The sequence below is a fragment of the Bombina bombina genome, chromosome 8, assembly GCF_027579735.1.
Source record: "Bombina bombina isolate aBomBom1 chromosome 8, aBomBom1.pri, whole genome shotgun sequence".
Taxonomy (NCBI): Eukaryota; Metazoa; Chordata; class Amphibia; order Anura; family Bombinatoridae; genus Bombina; species Bombina bombina.
Genome location: NC_069506.1, coordinates 39,634,495 through 39,653,838, shown reverse-complemented (window position 1 = coordinate 39,653,838; position 19,344 = coordinate 39,634,495). Strand labels below are relative to the sequence as shown.

General features: G+C 37.6%; 2 protein-coding genes across 2 annotated transcripts; one reads left to right on the top strand and one right to left on the bottom strand.

Moving 5' to 3' along the window:
• Positions 1–562: 562 nt before the first annotated feature.
• Positions 563–2,166, bottom strand: LOC128637973 (mitochondrial import inner membrane translocase subunit Tim8 A). Its single transcript, XM_053689858.1, has 2 exons — positions 2,012–2,166; positions 563–1,030 (listed from the first exon to the last, which is right to left on the bottom strand). Exons 1-2 carry the CDS (start codon positions 2,126–2,128, stop codon positions 863–865), a joined length of 285 nt encoding a protein of 94 aa, XP_053545833.1. The 5' UTR covers positions 2,129–2,166; the 3' UTR covers positions 563–862.
• Positions 2,167–2,457: 291 nt separating this feature from the next.
• LOC128637972 (succinate dehydrogenase [ubiquinone] cytochrome b small subunit, mitochondrial) lies at positions 2,458–18,572 on the top strand. The gene is made up of 4 exons (XM_053689857.1): positions 2,458–2,559; positions 4,738–4,842; positions 16,156–16,300; positions 17,877–18,572. The coding sequence occupies exons 1-4, from the start codon at positions 2,514–2,516 to the stop codon at positions 18,040–18,042; spliced, it is 462 nt and encodes a 153-aa protein (XP_053545832.1). The 5' UTR covers positions 2,458–2,513; the 3' UTR covers positions 18,043–18,572.
• The last annotated feature ends 772 nt before the right edge of the window (positions 18,573–19,344 follow it).

Sequence of the window (19,344 nt, the reverse complement as noted above, 5' to 3'; positions counted from 1 at the left end):
GCTGTTTTGTACAGTTCTGTGTATCTCAGGTAAGAGATTGTTGTGTGTTTATATGGGGGAAACTGATAGATGCTAGTGAGTAAACTGTGTGTATATACTAATGCTTTTGTGTCTGAGTGTGCACGGGGGGGCGGGGGGGTTTGCGGGTACCACTATTTTATATTTTCCTCTGGGATCAAATCCAAGATTTATAAGGAACTTATCAGTGATGACAGGACCTTTACCTAACATATTGAAAGCCCAAACTGCAGTCCCTAATATAAAAAACAAACAAACTCTAGTATCAAATTTTTTTTCCCTACAGCTATTTTTATTCTGTTCCATATTTTCATTAAAAAAACCCTATTACTGTCGGCTATTCAGCCCACTGTGTATTACACAGATAAAACTAAAAACCTCAGGCTTGTCTGCTGTTTTCCATATGTTCCTGCTATGTATCGTTACTGAAAGAATGTTTGATATTGCAGAATATACATTTTGGATAGAATTACTTTATAGTTTCCAGATCTTGGCTCAGATACTGCTTTTGTTCTACTGGATCACATATTGACCAATGGCAAGCTAGAATTCCGATCAATTTATTCTACATTCATAACACTGAACTTCTCACATATTCATGATGAGAATCAACGTGTTATTTAGACAGCAAATACATTAAAATGTAAATTTATGGATGTTGACTTGTCCAACTAAAACTGATAGTTTGTATTGAAGATCTACAAAACAAAATGTCATAACAGAAGTGGTCTGCTGGAGATTATCCACGCATTTGAAGAGATGATCTGTTGTGGAGCGCCGGGTAGCAAATACACTTCATATTGATTAATACCAATAATAAGAAATCTGTGATCTGGGACTGAATTCAATGTGCTCCTTTCTGTACCATCTGCGCAAAGCGGTTGGTAATAGACAGGGTTGTATCAATGAATCTATCTACACAGCTAACAAGGCAGCTTTCAGTTCTGGAGTCCAATTTTGTGCCAGGTCTGTCTATGCACTTGTCCCAGCAAACATCCATAAAGTTGTGCACCTGTAAAAAACAAACATACATGTAGCTAAATAAAAAGATTAAATAAGTAACTATATGAATTATGAGATTCGGGACTTTCTGAAATGCTGCAATTTTAAGCAACTTTCTAATTTACTCCTGTTATCAATTTTTTTTTTCTTTTGCTATCTTTATTTAAAAAGCAGGAATATAAAGCTTAGGAGCCGGACAATTTTTAGTTTAGAACCTGGGTTACACTTGCTTATTGGTGGCTAAATGTAGCCACCAATAAGCAAGCACTATCCAGGGTTCTGAACCTAAAATGGGCCAGCTCCTAAGCTTTACATTCCTTCTATGTAAATAAAGATAGCAAGAGAATAACGAAAATTTGATAATAGAAGTAAATTAGAAAGTTGCTTAAAATTGCATGCTCTATCTGAATCATGAAAGAGATAAAATTGGGTTTAGTATCCCTTTAAGGTCTTTTTCTGTATGTTTAATTAGGCATGTGCATTTGTGATTCGTTCCTACAAACAAATATAGTCGCAAGTAGCTGCATTTGGAACTTTTCATAGCCAGATTTATTTTTTTTAAAGTGAAATTCACAAAGATGCTTTATTTTATAACTACTGTGAAGAAGAGACATTGCTACCTCTGCAGACACAAATATCACAGTTTTCAGAACTGCAAAACCAAGAATTTGTGATAATATTTTGTAGATAGAAAAAATGCCCAAATCTGGCAGAGCACGACATTGTGAGTAGTGGAAATTAATTTACCAATTTATCTACACATTGCAGCCAGGAATGCACAGCCTCATGCTACACAATGTAAAACTGATTCTTATTTCAGGAGGAATAACCTTAGACCTATAATGTATTTAGATATGTTTTAAGAAAATGTTTTTTGATATGAAACGTCTATTTAAATTAAAGGTGCCCAACACATTTGTGTTTATTATAAAATGATGTAACTGTACTCGGGTCACCTATAGAGACTACACAGAATCCTCACATCCCTCACCTGAGCCGTAAACTGCGCTTTCTGCTGCTCTACCGCGATCATCCTCTGCAGCTCAGCAGCCTCTGCCGGGCTCGGGTCAACCCCAGACAGGTCAATATCAGACCCGAAGTCAGCCATGACCTTCCCGAGTGTCTGTCTGACAACCAAAAGCGCACAGTGATGGATACCAGGAACCACGCTTTGGTTGGCTGAGCACTTCCTGTTCAGGAACGAGGCTTGGAACACACACCTACGCTCCTATTGGCTGAGCAGCGTGTCAAGCCTCCTCTCAATATGCAATGCTAAGTAACAAAACTGCAGGATGTTAGTAATGATACAGTGGGTGTTTAGTAGCTAAAATATAATAATAACCATATGAATAATAAATACAATATAACAACCATATATACATCAAAGTGTTTGTTGTCTCAGTTAATAAAGTTATTGTCTTTTAAACTGCTCACTGGCCTTTAGTGACGTTTGTTCACTTCCGGGTTACAGTGTGACCTTGATTGGTGACAACATGGCTTCTATGGTGAGACTGAGCTCCCTGTGCAGAGGAGGACGAGGTTAGTGCGGGCAGACCTCAGTTATAGGGGCTGTGGGTATTTGTATCTTTATCTGACTGTTCTGTTTCAGTAATTAAATCGTATTTGTCTTAAACATACATTATAATGTGTTATTACATCTGAGGGGATTGGTCACTGCATATGAGGGTCTTATACTCTCAAGAGTTAATACCCAACAAACATTTTATTTTAAATACCAGTTTAAAGGGACAGTCTAGTCCAAAAAAAGGTAATCACAGAGGTAAAAAGTGTATTAATATAACAGTGTTGGTTATGCAAAACTAGGGAATGGGTAATAAAGGGATTATCTATCTTTTTAAACAATAACAATTATGGTGTAGACTGTCCCTTTAAATCACCTTGATTTTTTTTATTGTTTAAAAAAATAGATAACGCATTTACTACCCATTTCCCAGCTTTGCACAACCAACATAGTTATATTAATATACTTTTATAGCCTCTAAATCTCTGCTTTTTTCCTAAACCCCTGCAGGCTGCCTCTTATCCCAGTGCGTTTTGATAGTTTTTCACAGCTAGAGTGTTTTGGTTTTCGTGTGCCATATAGATAATGTGCTCACTCCCATGGAGTTATTTATGAGCCAGTACTGATTGGTGAAATTGCTAGTCTGTCAAAAGAACTGAGGTAAGGGGGCAGTCTGCAGAGGCTTAGATACAAGGGAATCACAGAGGTAAAACATAAATTAATACAACTGTGTTGGTTGCGCAAAACTGAGTAATGAGTAACTAAGGGATATCTATCTTTTTAAACTATTACAATTTTCTAGTAGACTGTCCCTTTACGAATCTTTTTATTTCACTTTTTTAGTACAATCTTTTTTTTCATTATCACTTCATCATTTATTATAGTTCAGTAAACTTAAAGGGACATGAAATCCAACATTTTTCTTTCATGTTTAAGATAGAGAATACAATTTTAAACAACTTTCTAATTTACTTCTATTATCTAATTTGTTTCATTCTCTTGGTATCATTTGTTGAAGTAGAAGCAATGCACTAATGGTTTCTAACTAAACTCATGGGTGAGCCAATCACAATCAATATATATATGCAGCTACCAATCAACAGCTAGAACCTAGGTTCTCTGCTGCTCCTGAGCTTTTCTAGATAAAGCTTTCAGCAAAAGATAACAAGCGAGGGAAGCAAATTAAATAATATAAGTAACTTGGAAAGTTGTTTAAAATTGTATTCTCTATCTGAATGATGAACGAACAATTTTGGGTTTCATGTCCCTTTAACGGGACATAAAACTCAAACATTTTATTTCATGATTCAGGCAGAATATATAGTTTTAATCAACTTTCTAATTTACTTCTATTATAAAATGTTCTTCATTCTCTTGGTATCTTTTGTTGAAAAGCAGGGACGTTCGCTAAGGAGCATGCACGTGTCTGCAGGAGTTTTGCAAGAATGTTGTACATTAGAAAAAGCACTAGATGGCAGCACTATGTCCTGTCATGTGGTGCTTCAGACATCTAGCTAGGTAACTCTTCAACACGGAATACCATGGGAATGAACAAAGCAAATTTGATAATACATGTAAATTGGAAACTTTTTTTATTTTTATAAATAGTATGCTCTGTCTGAATCACAAAGAAAACATTTTGGGTTTCATGTTCCTTTAAAGCAGGAAGGGGGAACCTTGGCACTACTGATGTTTTAGAACTGCATTACCCATGATGCTTAGGCACTCTGAAGGCCAGTTAAGCATCATGGGAAATGTAGTTCTGAAACATCTGGGGGGCAAGGTTCCCCATCCCTGCTTTAAAGGGACAGCAAAGTCAAAATTAAACAGTCATGATTCAGATAGAGCTGCAGCTTTAAACAACTTACCAGTTTACTTCTGTTCTATCATTTGCTGTGTTTTTTAGTATCCTTTGTTGAAAATCATACCTAGGTATGCCCAGGAGCAACAGCACACTACTGAGAGCTAGCTGCTGATTGTTGGCAGCACATGTATACCTCTTGTCATTGGCTCATCAGATGTGTTCAGCTAGCTCCTACTGACAGCTTTATATAGTGTGAGAGTGCAGTACGTTTAGTTGAACAACAGTTGGGCGTTCTGTGATTAGACTGCAAGCCTGTGATGCGTTTATTGCCATAAAAATGTTTTTGCCACTTTGTTACATTTAAAAAAAAATAAAAAAATCTCTCTTACAGTATTTGCCTTCAACAAATCCTTCCTAATTAGACCTACGGCTGCTTTGCCTCAAGAACACCATGCACTTCAAGGTTCCCCAGTACAGTTTCCCCCAATTCGACATGGTATGTATACAGCATTAAAAGGAAATACTAATTGTATTAAAAATATCAAGAACCACAAAGATTGTGCCACATTATGTTCTGGCTTTATGTTAAAGGGATAGTGAACCCAAATGTTTTCTTTCATGATACAGTTAGATCATGCAATTTTAAGCAATATTCCAATTTACTCCAATTATCAATGTTCTCTTGGTATCTTTATTTAAAAAAAGCAGGAATGTAAGCTTTACGAGTAGGCCCATTTTTTTTCAGCACTCTGGATAGCGCTTGCTGATTGGTGTCTGCATTTAGAAACCAATCAGCAAGCGCTACCCAGGTACTGAACCAAAGATGGGCCGACTCGTAAGCTTACATTCCTGCTTTTTCAAATAAAGATACCAAGAGAACGAAGAAAAATTGATAATAGGAGTAAATTAGAAAGTTGCTTAACCCTTAAGTGACAGCTGACGTACCAGGTACGTCAGTGAAAAACTGTCACTTAATGACAATTGACGTACCTGGTACGTCAGCCGGTAAAACGAGCGCTGCAAGCGATCGGTGATCGCTTCAGCTGCTCTAACCGTATTGCTACAATGCCTGCATGTTGAGGCATTGTGCAATACGTAACTAAACTGCCGGGGAGCTTCAGATCTTAAACTCCCGGCAGTTTAGTGCATCGGAAGCATTTGATCGCTTCCGATGCTGGCCCCTGACATGTTGAGTGCCTTGTTGGGTAAAGGCACTCAGCATATGATGTTTTTTTTAAAAAAAATAAAATAAAAAAGGGAACATTTAAAATAAAATAAAATTTCTATATACTTTGCCTGCAGACAATATGGTGTCTGCAGGCAAGATGGTGCCGGGTGCTGCCCTTCTAAGGGCATGGCTTCAGTCTGGAGGGTGTTCCTAGCTTGCCTCATCATTAGAGGCAGGCTAGTAACATCCAATCAGAAATTGCCTCTAAATGTGATCACTTGTTAGAGTGATCACCATTTGGCTGATCAAGTCAATATTTGTAAATATTGACTATGACCACCATGGATCTGCCTCCCTCTCCTCACTTGTTGTTTAGTGAAGGAGAGAGACAGATCTGTATTGAGAGGGAGAGTGCCATTGCATTTAAATTTTGAAAAATATCAGACCCAAAGGCTCTTTTCAGAGCCACTCTGTTGTTGGTATATATATATATAATTTTTAACCCATCTGTGCCATTGATCTCTGCATAAGCATTGATCTTGCACAGGAGCACACAGCAGCACCTTTTTTGCTGTCTGCATTTTTTTAGGGGTTAATTTAAAAATATAATTTTTTAAATTAATTTTTTATATCACTGCTTTAGGCATTGATTATAGTTAATATTTTTAGGCGTTGATATCACTGCATTGATATACAGGCTCTTCTAAGAGTCATTAACACCTTCTGTGCGCAGATCACTGCTTTAGGCGGTGGTTAATATTTATTTAATTTTATTGCAAGACCCAAAGTCTCTTATAATAGCAATTAACCCCTTTTTTGCTGCAGATAACTGCTTTATCACTGCTTAGGCATTTATTTAAATTTATTTAATTTTTTTTGTAAGAGCCATTAACATAGGTTCTGTGCGTAGATCACTGCTTAGGCATTGATTAATTTTATTGTAAGACCCAAAGCCATTAACCCCTTTTTGTGCCGCAGATCACTGCTTTAGGCATTGATATCACTGCTATTTAATTTGTTTGTAAAAGCCATTAACCCCTTTTCTGCAGCAGATCACTGCTTTAGGCATTGATATCACTGCTATTTTTTTTTTTTGTAAAAGCCATTAACCCCTTTTGTGCCGCAGATCACTGCTTTAGGCATTGATATCACTGCTATTTAATTTGTTAATTTTAATTTTATTGTAAGACCCAAAGTCTATTATAATAGCCATTAACCCCTTTTGTGCTGCAGATAACTGCTTTATCACTGCTTAAGCATTAATTTAATTTTTTTTGTAAGAGCCATTAACGTAGGTTCTGTGCGTAGATCACTGCTTAGGCATTGATTAATTTTATTGTAAGACCCAAAGCCATTAACCCCTTTTGTGCCGCAGATCACTGCTTTAGGCATTGATATCACTGCTATTTAATTTGTTTGTAAAAGCCATTAACCCCTTTTGTGCCGCAGATCACTGCTTTAGGCATTGATATCACTGCTATTTAATTTGTTTGTAAAAGCCATTAACCCCTTTTGTGCCGCAGATCACTGCTTTAGGCATTGATATCACTGCTATTTAATTTGTTTGTAAAAGCCATTAACCCCTTCTGTGTGTAGATCACTGCTTTAGGCATTAATATATATTTATAATGGCACAGCGTTTTTATACTGCTGACGAGGCTTATGCCATCCTGGCTTCAGATTCTGATGCCTCTGCCTCTGACGCAGGCTCTGATTTTGACCCTGGTCAGTGCTCAGATACATCATCTAGTGAAATAAGTGTATCTAGAAATGAATCTAGTGCTAGTGATGTATCTGTGGCTTCTGAGCCCCCTGCCAGAAGGAGACGTGTTGCTCCAGCTGCTGAGGAGTGGGTAGTGCCTAATCTCCAGAGGCCAGATATCCCTCCTTTCACAGAAAATCCTGGCATCAATCTGGATGTCACAGGATTTACCCCCCTTCAATTTATGCAGCTTTTTATGGGGGATGATGTTTTGGGGAACATTGTCTCCCAAACTAATGTGTATGCCCAGCAATTCCGTGCTGCTAAGCCTCAGTCTTTTTGGGCAAAGCAGCAATGGGCCCCCATTGACGTGTCAGAATTTCTAAAATTCTGGGCACTCACAATGCTGATGGGCATAATCAAGAAGCCATCCATCCGCTCCTACTGGAGCACTAGCCCCATCTGCTGTACCCCCATTTACAGACAGTCTATGCCTAGGCAAAGGTATGAAATGATACTTCGTTTCATGCATTTTAATGACAACAGCCTTTGCCTCCCTAGGGAGCATCCCCAATTTGACAGGCTGTACAAGATCCGCCCCCTGATAACCCACTTCACTGCCAGGTTTGCAGAGGCTTATACACCTGGAAAGAATATCTGCGTAGATGAATCCCTGATGAAGTATAAGGGAAGGCTGGGATTCAAGCAGTATATTCCTTCCAAGCGCTCCAGGTATGGAGTGAAAGTGTATAAGGTCTGTGAGAGTGACAGTGGGTATACTCAGGCCTTCCGGGTGTATGAGGGAAAGGATACCCAGCTTGACCCTCCAGGTTGCCCAGAACATATGGGAACCAGTGGCAAGATTGTCTGGGACCTAATTCAACCCCTAATGAACAAAGGGTACCACTTGTATCTTGATAATTTCTATACAAGTGTCCTTTTATTCAAACTACTGTATTGTTTTGATACAGTAGCTTGCGGTACTATCCGTAAGAACCGCATAGGATTCCCAGAGCAACTGTCACGCACCCGGCTACGAAGGGGGGAGACCTCAGCTCTGCGCCAAGAGGAGCTCTTGGCAGTCAAATATAGAGACAAGAAGGATGTATACCTTCTCAGCACCATCCACACTGAAAGGACTGTGGAGGTCTCTGTACGTGGCACAGCTGAGGTCACAAACAAGCCAGTGTGCATCAAGGCCTATAATCGGCATATGGGTGGGGTTGATCTGGCAGATCAGCTGCTTCAACCCTACCTAATTATGCGGAAGACAAGGGCCTGGTACAAAAAGGTTGCAATTTATCTTATGCAAATTGCAACCTACAACGCTTTCTTGTTGAACAAAAAAGCAAATCCCGAAATGAAACTCACTTTTTTGCAGTTCCAGCTCCAGGTCATTTCGGTGATTTTGTACCAAGATGCACCTGCTCCCCAGGCGGTGATGGGGGAAAGCAGAGTTGGGGCTACCCACTTTATTTTTAAAATTCCTCATACTACCACACAGCAGAAACCACAAAAAAGATGCAGAGTCTGCTATAAAAGGGGGCTGAGAAAGGATACCACATTCTACTGTCCTGATTGCCCTGGACAACCTGGACTCTGCATTGGTGACTGCTTTAAACGCTACCATACATTGGTGAAATTTTAATTTTTTTTACATTTACTGTTCCTGAATTTATTTTTTACTTTTACTGCTCCAGACTTTTTCTTTGCAATAATTTACAACAGGATCTCCTAAATTAGAGTAAAAAAGCAGTGTGTGTGTAAAACTGAAAATTGAAAAATTACCACCATACACTGTCTCCAATTTGTTTGGCTAAAACGGTTCCATCAAAGGCATCAAAGCACTCCATATACAATACTTTGGGGTGTCAACATTTCAAATATATACACTTTCATGCCAATAAATAGACCTGGGGTATGCGATTGGCCCCAAACTAAAGATAGGCCTATGAGAAGAAATACTCTCACTTTTAACTAAAATTACAAGACATAAAATTCTAACAGAACCTTCCCAAACTTCTGGCAAACCTATACATGGGGGGCATAGGTGTACTCAGGAGGTCTTATAGAAAACAACCTGTATTGTGTTTTTGCAATAACTTACAACAGGCTCTCCTAAATTATAGTCAAACAATGTAAAACTGAAAATTAAAAAATTACCACCATACACTGTCTCCCATTTTTTTTGGCTAAAACGGTTCCATCAAAGGCATCAAAGCACTACATATACAATACCTTGGGGTGTTTACATTTCAAATATATAAACTTTCATGACAATAAATAGTCCTGGGGTAATGCGCTTGGCCCCAAACTAAAGATAGGCCTATCAGAAGAAATACTCAATGCAATGCAAGTCCTAAAATTGTAACAGAACCTTCCCAAAATCCTGGCAAACCTATACATGGGGGGTATAGATGTACTCAGGAGGTCTTACAGAAAACAACCTGGACTGTTTTCTTGCAATAACTTTTACCACATTCTCCAAAATCACAGCCAAAAAGCAATGTGTGTGTAAAAATAAAAAATACCACCACACACATTCTCCAAAGACTGGCGATTGAATTAGTGCATGGAAAGTGTTAAAATACCAGCATTTGAAATACCCTAGGGTGTCTACTTTTCAAAAATATATGGTTTGTTGGGGGTAAATTACATTGGCTGGCTTCAGAAATGTTCCAAATAGGACATGGGTGCATGATGACAGATGTGAAAATTTCAAGTTGGAAAACTGGAATGCGCCACCTAAAATTAAGGCCTTTTAGCCCCCAGAGAACCCGACACACCTATACATGGGTGGTATCACTGTACTCAGGAGATGTTGTTGAACACATGTTGAGGTGTTTTTTGACAGTAACACATAACAGGAATTGAGAATCCATGCCTAAAGTACAATGTGTATGAAAAATAACACAAAAAAATGACTACCCAAAAGTTTGCCAAAGACTGGTGCTTGAATTAGTGCATGGAAAGTGTTAAAATACCAGCATTTGAAATACCCTAGGGTGTCTACTTTTCAAAAATATATGGTTTGTTGGGGGTAAATTACATTGGCTGGCTTCAGAAATGTTCCAAATAGGACATGGGTGCATGATGACAGATGTGAAAATTTCAAGTTGGAAAACTGGAAAGCGCCACCTAAAAATAAGGCCTTTTAGCCCCCAGGGAACCCAACACACCTATACATGGGTGGTATCACTGTACTCAGGAGATGTTGTTGAACACATGTTGAGGTGTTTTTTGACAGTAACACATAACAGGAATTGAGAATCCATGCCTAAAGTACAATGTGTATGAAAAATAACACAAAAAAATGACTACCCAAAAGTTTGCCAAAGACTGGTGCTTGAATTAGTGCATGGAAAGTGTTAAAATACCAGCATTTGAAATACCCTAGGGTGTCTACTTTTCAAAAATATAGTTTGTTGGGGGTAAATTACATTGGCTGGCTTCATAAATGTTCCAAATAGGACATGGGTGCATGATGACAGATGTGAAAATTCCAAGTTGGAAAACTGGAATGCACTACCTAAAAATAAGGCCTTTTAGCCCCCAGAGAACCCGACACACCTATACATAGGTGGTATCACTGTACTCAGGAGATGTTGCTGAACACATATTGGGGTGTTATTTTGTAGTAACCCTTAACATTCTCAGTACATGTATTCTTAAATTGCTATTTTGTCAAAAATTCACCACTTATTTTTTTTCTTTTAAAACTTTGGCATTGATTGGTGCTAAAATGGTTGCATGAAGAGAGTCAAAATACCCCAAGTTTAATACCTTAGGTTGTCTTCTTTTTAAAAATATATACATGTGAAGGATTATTCAGTGATTCCTGACAGATATCAGTGTTCCAATGTAACTATCTCTAGTTTTGAAAAAAAATGTTTTGGAAATAGCAGTGTGCTACTTGTACTTATTGCCCTATAACTTGCAAAAAAAGCAAGGGGCATATAAACATTGGGTATTTCTAAACTCAGGACAAAAAATTGAAACTATTTAGCATGGTTTTTTTTTGGTGGTTGTAGATGTGTAATAGATTTTGGGGGTCAAAGTTAGAAAAAGTGTGTTTTTTTCCATTTTTTCCTCATACTTTATATTTTTTTTTATAGTAAATTATAAGATATGATGAAAATAATGGTATCTTTAGAAAGTTCATGTAATGGCGAGAAAAACAGTATATAATATGTGTGGGTACAGTAAATGAATAAGAGGAAAATTACAGCTAAACACAAACAGTGCAGAAATGTAAAAATAGCCATTGTCATTAAGGGTAAGAAATTTGAAAAATGGTCCGGTCATTAAGGGGTTAAAGGGACACTGAACTCAAATTTTTTTCTTTCGTGATTCAGATAGAGCATGCAATTTTAAGCAACTTTCTAATTTACACCTATTATCAATTTTTCTTCATTCTCTTGGTATGTTTATTTGAAAAGCAAGATTGTACGTTTAGATGCCGGCCCATTTTTTGTGAACAACCTGGGTTGCCCTTGCTGATTGGACAGCACCAATAAATAAGTGCTGTCCAGGGTACTGAATCAAAAATTGGCTGGCTCCTTACCTTAGATGCCTTCTTTTTTCAAATAAAGATAGCAAGAGAAAGAAGAAAAATTGATAATAGGAGTAAATTAGAAAGTTGTTTAAAATTGCATGCTCTATCTAAATCATGAAAGAATAAAATTGTGTTTTTTGGTTTATTTAAGAGGTGCAGCAGCAATCCGGCCTGAGTGATGGCTGCTCTTTCACTCAGATCTCCACTGCTATCTTAATTCAGGGTTTGACCACAGCTCTGCTCCACCTCCTTCACTAATTTAAAAGCTCACAACGCAAATAAACATTTTTGTTTTGCTGCTCTCTGTATCTTTGAGCACACTATCAGCGCTACTAAAAACGTTATGTGCAGTTTGTGCTTTAAAGGGAGATGAAACACTAAATACGTTATAAGCATTGAGGTTATTCCGCGCCTCCCTCTAGTCATGGGTGCCGACATGTTAAAATCTTTTAGTGATGCAGTGCAGTAACTGTCCTTCACATACCTGCAGTGTCTCAGAGGTACCAATATGGCAGCACCATGATTAGCAGGAGGTTCATGAGTTGTATTTAATATATAATGTGCAGTAACTCTCCTTCACATTACCTGCAGTGTAACCTAGGTACCAATATGAATGCACCATGATTAGCAGGAGGTGCATGAGATGTATTTAGTGTATAATGTGCAGGAACTCGCCTTCACATTACCTGCAGTGTAACCTAGGTACCAATATGGCAGCACCATGATTAGCAGGAGGTTCATGAGTTGTATTTAATATATAATGTGCAGTAACTCTCCTTCACATTACCTGCAGTGTAACCTAGGTACCAATATGGCAGCACCATGATTAGCAGGAGGTTCATGAGTTGTATTTAATATATAATGTGCAGTAACTCTCCTTCACATTACCTGCAGTGTAACCTAGGTACCAATATGGCAGCACCATGATTAGCAGGAGGTCCATGAGATGTATTTAGTGTATAATGTGCAGTAACTCTCCTTCACATTACCTGCAGTGTATCCTAGGTACCAATATGGCAGCACCATGATTAGCAGGAGGTCCATGAGATGTATTTAGTGTATAATGTGCAGTAACTCTCCTTCACATTACCTGCAGCCTAACCTAGGTACCAATATGGCAGCACCATGATTAGCAGGAGGTCCATGAGATGTATTTAATATATAATGTGCAGTAACTCTCCTTCACATTACCTGCAGCCTAACCTAGGTACCAATATGGCAGCACCATGATTAGCAGGAGGTCCATGAGATGTATTTAATATATAATGTGCAGTAACTCTCCTTCACATTACCTGCAGTGTAACCTAGGTACCAATATGGCAGCACCATGATTAGCAGGAGGTTCATGAGTTGTATTTAATATATAATGTGCAGTAACTCTCCTTCACATTACCTGCAGTGTAACCTAGGTACCAATATGGCAGCACCATGATTAGCAGGAGGTCCATGAGATGTATTTAGTGTATAATGTGCAGTAACTCTCCTTCACATTACCTGCAGTGTATCCTAGGTACCAATATGGCAGCACCATGATTAGCAGGAGGTCCATGAGATGTATTTAGTGTATAATGTGCAGTAACTCTCCTTCACATTACCTGCAGTGTATCCTAGGTACCAATATGGCAGCACCATGATTAGCAGGAGGTCCATGAGATGTATTTAGTGTATAATGTGCAGTAACTCTCCTTCACATTACCTGCAGTGTATCCTAGGTACCAATATGGCAGCACCATGATTAGCAGGAGGTCCATGAGATGTATTTATTGTATAATGTGCAGTAACTCTCCTTCACATTACCTGCAGCTTAACCTAGGTACCAATATGAATGCACCATGATTAACAGGAGGTGCATGAGATGTATTTAGTGTATAATGTGCAGTAACTCTCCTTCACATTACCTGCAGTGTATCCTAGGTACCAATATGGCAGCACCATGATTAGCAGGAGGTGCATGAGATGTATTTAGTGTATAATGTGCAGTAACTCTCCTTCACATTACCAGCAGTGTAACGTAGGTACCAATATGGTAGCACCATGATTAGTGGAAGGTGCGTGTGTGTGTGTGTGTATACATACAGTTGTATGCTTAAGTTTAGGCACCCCTGACAATTTCCATGATTTTAATTTATAAATAATTGGGTGTTTGGCTCAGCAATTTCATTTTGATCTGTCAAATAGCTGAAGGACACAGTAATATTTCAGTAGTGAAATGAGGTTTATTGGATTAACAGAAAATGTGCAATATGCATCAAAACGAAATTAGACAGGTGCATACATTTGGGAACCCTTGTCATTTTGTTGATTTGCATACCTGTAACTACCTAGCACTGATTAATTGGCACACAATTGGTTTGGTGAGCCCATTAAGCCTTGAACTTCATAGACAGGGGCTTCCAATCATGAGAAAAGGTATTTAAGGTGGCCAATTGCAAGTTGTTGTTCTCTTTGACTCTCCTCTAAAGAGTGGCAACATGGGGGCCTCAAAACAACTCGCAAATGACCTGAAAACAAAGATTATTCAACATTATGGTTTACGGGAAGGCTACAAAAAGCTAGTGAGGAAATGGAAGACCACAGGCACAGTTCTTGTTAAGGCCAGAAGTGGCAGGCCAAGTAAAATATTGGAAAAGACAAGGATGGTGAGAACAGTCAAAAACAGCACACAGACCACCTCCAAAGACCTACAACATCATCTTGCTGCAGATGGTGTCACTGTGCATCGTTAAACAACTCAGCGCACTTTGCACAAGGAGAAGCTGTATGGGAGAGTAATGCGGAAGAAGCCTTTTCTGCACACGCCACATACGGAGTCGCTTGAGGTATGTAAACGCACATTTGGACAAGCCAGCTTCTTTTTGGAAGAAGGTGCTGTGGACTGATGAAGCAAAGATTAAGTTATTTGGTCAAAACAAGGGGCGTTATGCATGGCGGCAAAAGAACACAGCGTTCCAAGACAAACACTTGCTACCCACAGTAAAATTTAGTGGATGTTCCATCATGCTGTGGGGCTGTGTGACCAGTGCCTGTACTGGGAATCTTGTTAAAGTTGAGGCTCGCATGGATTCCACTCAATATCAGCAGATACTTGAGAATAATGTGGAGAAAACAGTCACAAAGTTGAAGTTATGCCGGGGCTAGATATTTCAACAAGACAACGGCCCAAAACACTGCTCAAAATCTACTTTGGCATTTATGCAGAGGAACAAGTTCAATGTTCTGGAATGGCCATCACAGTCCCCAGACCTGAATATCCTTGAAAATCCGTGGGGTGATTTGAAGCGGGCTGTCCATGCTCGGCAACCATCAAACCTAACTGAACTGGAGATGTTTTGCAAGGAGAAATGGTCCAAAATACATTCATCCAGAATCCAGGCACTCATTACAGGCTATAGGAAGCGTCTAGAGGCTGTTATTTCTGCCAAAGGCTCTACTAAATATTGATGCAATATTTCTGTTGGGGTGCCCATATTTATGCACCTGTCTAATTTCATTTCGATGCATATTGCAGATTTTCTGTTAATCCAATAAACCCAACTTCACTACTGAAATATTACTTTGTCCTTCAATTATTTGATAGATCAAAATGCAATTGCTGATCCAAACACACAATTATTTATAAATGAAAATCATGGAAATTGTCAGGGGTGCCTACACTTTTGCTTACAACTGTGTGTATGTATGTGTGTATGTGTGTGTGTGTGTGTGTGTGTGTGTGTATATATATATATATATATATATATATATATATATATATATATATATATATATATATATATATATATATATATATATATATATATATATATATATATATATATATATATATATATATATATATATATATATATATATATACACACACATGCACATATATATATATATATATATATATATATATATATATATATATATATACACACACATGCACATATATATATATATATATATATATATATATATATATATATATATATATATATATATATATATATATATATACACACACATGCACATATATATATATATATATATATATATATATATATATATATATATATATATACACACACATGCACATATATATATATATATATATATATATATATATATATTATATCTATCTCCATTCCCCCATCATATTATTCTTACTTTTTTTCTTTTTTTAAATCTGTTTGCTCCCTCATATGTTTATTATCACAGTACAGAGATCTTGGCACGTGTCGGACAAGCGGCCCTGGAGATGCATTATGTTTCAGCTTGTAGAAGTTCTGGCCCCTGGTCTAATAATATTTAGTAATAAACCGGCACTACCAGGACTGGAGCATTGGAAGTTTAATGCTGATTAAACCTGTTGTTGTGTCACGCCCTTCTGTGTCTCTTCTAGCGGGATCTAAAGCTGCCTCTATTCACTGGACCAGCGAGCGAGTTCTGAGTGTGGCACTGCTGGGTCTCCTGCCAGCTGCTTATCTGTACCCTGGGCCTGCCATAGACTACTCTTTAGCGGCAGCTCTCACTCTTCATGGCCACTGGTAAGGAAAGGGTAAAGTCACAGATATAATAGCTGCAACCTTGTACCCTTGATACCTGTAAATGGTACTCACTGTCTTGCCCTTTCATTATTCTGATGTATTCACAATTGCCCCTTATTGTTTTTGCATAATGAAATTCACGTGTTCCAGCTGGGGGTACTTAGGGCAAAAAGTTATGCCTGTAGGGGTACTTGCTCCAAAAATGAAAGCTCTGATAGAATAACCTAAAAACTTAGGACATTTGAAACTCCTGGACATAATATTTAAAAATGAGCTATAAGTAAATACGATAACATTATTTTGCATAAGATAACGTGAATCTAGTGGAAAGTGCCTGTCTGTGTACAGCTGATACCTAGCTATGTGTTGTTTACTGGCTGATTATAGGCAGCTCACACAGAAAAAAAGTTGGTTTATTCAGCACAGCATATACAACAATAATGGAAAGTAATACCTTTTTAAATTATTCTTTTAGATGAAATGTTGTTTGAGCACAATGTCCCTTGTAGTCTTTGAAATTCAGTTTAATATTAACGGAACTTATGTTAATATCTGTATATATAGCCCTAAGAGTAACCTAAAGTTCTCTGACCATTTTTTTTTCCGCGTTTATTTTAGAAAACACAAGCAATTATTTGGTTAAAGTGATTGTAAAGTTTAATGAATAAGTGCCCGGTATCTAAAAATAATCTTAAACATGGGCACTTTCATTGATTCATTAAACTTAAAGGGACACTGAACCCAATTTTTTTCTTTCGTGATTCAGATAGAGCATGCAATTTTAAGCAACTTTCTAATTTACTCCTATTATCAAATTTTCTTTGTTCTCTTGCTATCTGTATTTGATAAAGAAGGCATCTAAGCTAAGGAGCCAGACCATTTTTGGTTCAGACCCTGGACAGCACTTGTTTATTGGTGGATGCATTTATCCACCAATCAACAAGAACAACCCAGGTTGTTCACCAAAAATGGGCCGGCATCTAAACTTACATTCTTGCTTTTCAAATAAAGATACCAAGAGAATGAAGACAATTTGATAATAGTAAATTAGAAAGTTGCTTAAAATTGTGGCTCTATCTGAATCACAAATGAAAAAATTTGGGTACAGTGTCTCTTTAACAATGAACCTTTTTTTTAAATACTTACCTTTTGCTTTATGGTAAACAGACTGGCGATCCTCTGCCCGCATCTCGTACTGTAGTTACCAGATTGATGACGAATCCGGCTTCTTCCAATTTGGCATCCAGCTCATGGGGTATTCAACGATTGGAGGAAGCCAGATTTGTCATAGATATGCTAACTTCAGCAGGAGATGCGGGCGGAGAATCGCCGGTCTGTTTTCCATAAAGGAAAGGTAAATATTTTAAAAAAGAAGCTTCATTGTAAAGTTTAAATGAATGAAAGTGCCCCTGTTTTTAAGATTATTTTTAGATACCGGGCACTTATTTATTAAACCTTACAATCACTTTAACCCTTCATTGCTTGTAGCACGCAGCAGCTATTTAATCAATCTGCCCCTTTACTATTTTCTGTTTTATAGCAACCACTAATGTAATCTCTTCTGTTTCCTATCTAGGGGCATTGGACAGGTACTTACCGACTATGTTCATGGAGATACAAAGGTTAAGTTAGCAAATGCAGGCCTTTATGCGCTCTCTGCTGTGACCTTTGCAGGCCTTTGCTATTTCAACCACCATGACGTGGGCATCTGCAAGGCGGTGGCTATGCTGTGGAGTCTGTGACCATCAGTACCTAAATATATATCAACGTGTGTGCTTTAGACTCACCTCTAAGAGGCAAACACAATGGACTCAAATGTTGATCATTCACTATAAAGGTTGCAAGGGGTAGGAGGGAACTTCTGAGTTGTGTATAGCACATCACAGAGTGTCCTCTAATTACGAGGAGGAAACTGATGGAAAACCATATTTTGTTGTGTCCCTGAGAATAAAATGAATGTATTGCTTTCTAACACAACAAATTTATTCCAAACATTGGAAATGTCTTCCTAACCAGCATGAAAGACCGTTTTCTGGCAGTCACTGGCTTGGCTTGATTTCCTTAATGCCTTTTAAATACCATAAAGTTAATAATTTATGGAAATAGAAAATTTCAAATTTTTATTCTGTTTTGTCGCAGTGCTAGCAAAAGAAATACATTGTAGCGCTTATCACTCATAAAAATTTTGTTTAATAATCTCACAAAATATGTTTGATGGTGTTAGAAGGATCAACTCAGTCAGAAAAAACGTGAAATAAAGAAAGTCAAGTCATTTTGTCTTATATTTTTAGTATATGATAAAGAGTCATTTAACTGAAATAAACACCATGCATATGACAGAGAGTTAGTTATGCACTTCATGCACAATACGTTTATACACAGTTGTGGGTAGGGTTGCACCGATACCATTTTTTTATGACTGAGTACAAGTACCGATACTTGTTTTCAAATACTCGCCGATACCAATTACCGATACTTTTTTTTTTTTACTAAGTTTACCAAGCACAATACAGACTAACTATTTAAGATTCCTTCTTTATTATTAAAAAGGACTGTAATTCAAAAGACATTATGAAATAATAAAAAAAGTTCACTGAACATGTTTATAAATAAAAAATATTAAAATAAAATATTAAATTTAAAGGGGTGATGCAATTGGTTTGTAGGGCTGTTATATAACATCAATCTGACATTTGTATGGAGGTTCGACTCTTAAGTTGAACAGTCTTTAACTTTCTACCATACTACATGGGGCAGAAAGATATTTTTGGGCCATTTTAGCAGAGCTGGAAATCTGTTTATTAACTGCCCAGTACTTCAGGGGTTTGTCTGAACGAGGTACAGTGATCTCTCCTACAATAATACAAATAACAGCAATTTGTATTGGCAGAACAGTAGTAAACAATTTTTAGTTTCGTCTCCACTCCAGTTTAAAATGAAATGGGAACATGCAGTATATATGGTAGCATATGGGTAGGAAGTGGAGGTATCTGTTTAAGTATTGGTGCATTCGCACGAGTAAAAGTACTCATGCAAATACTTGG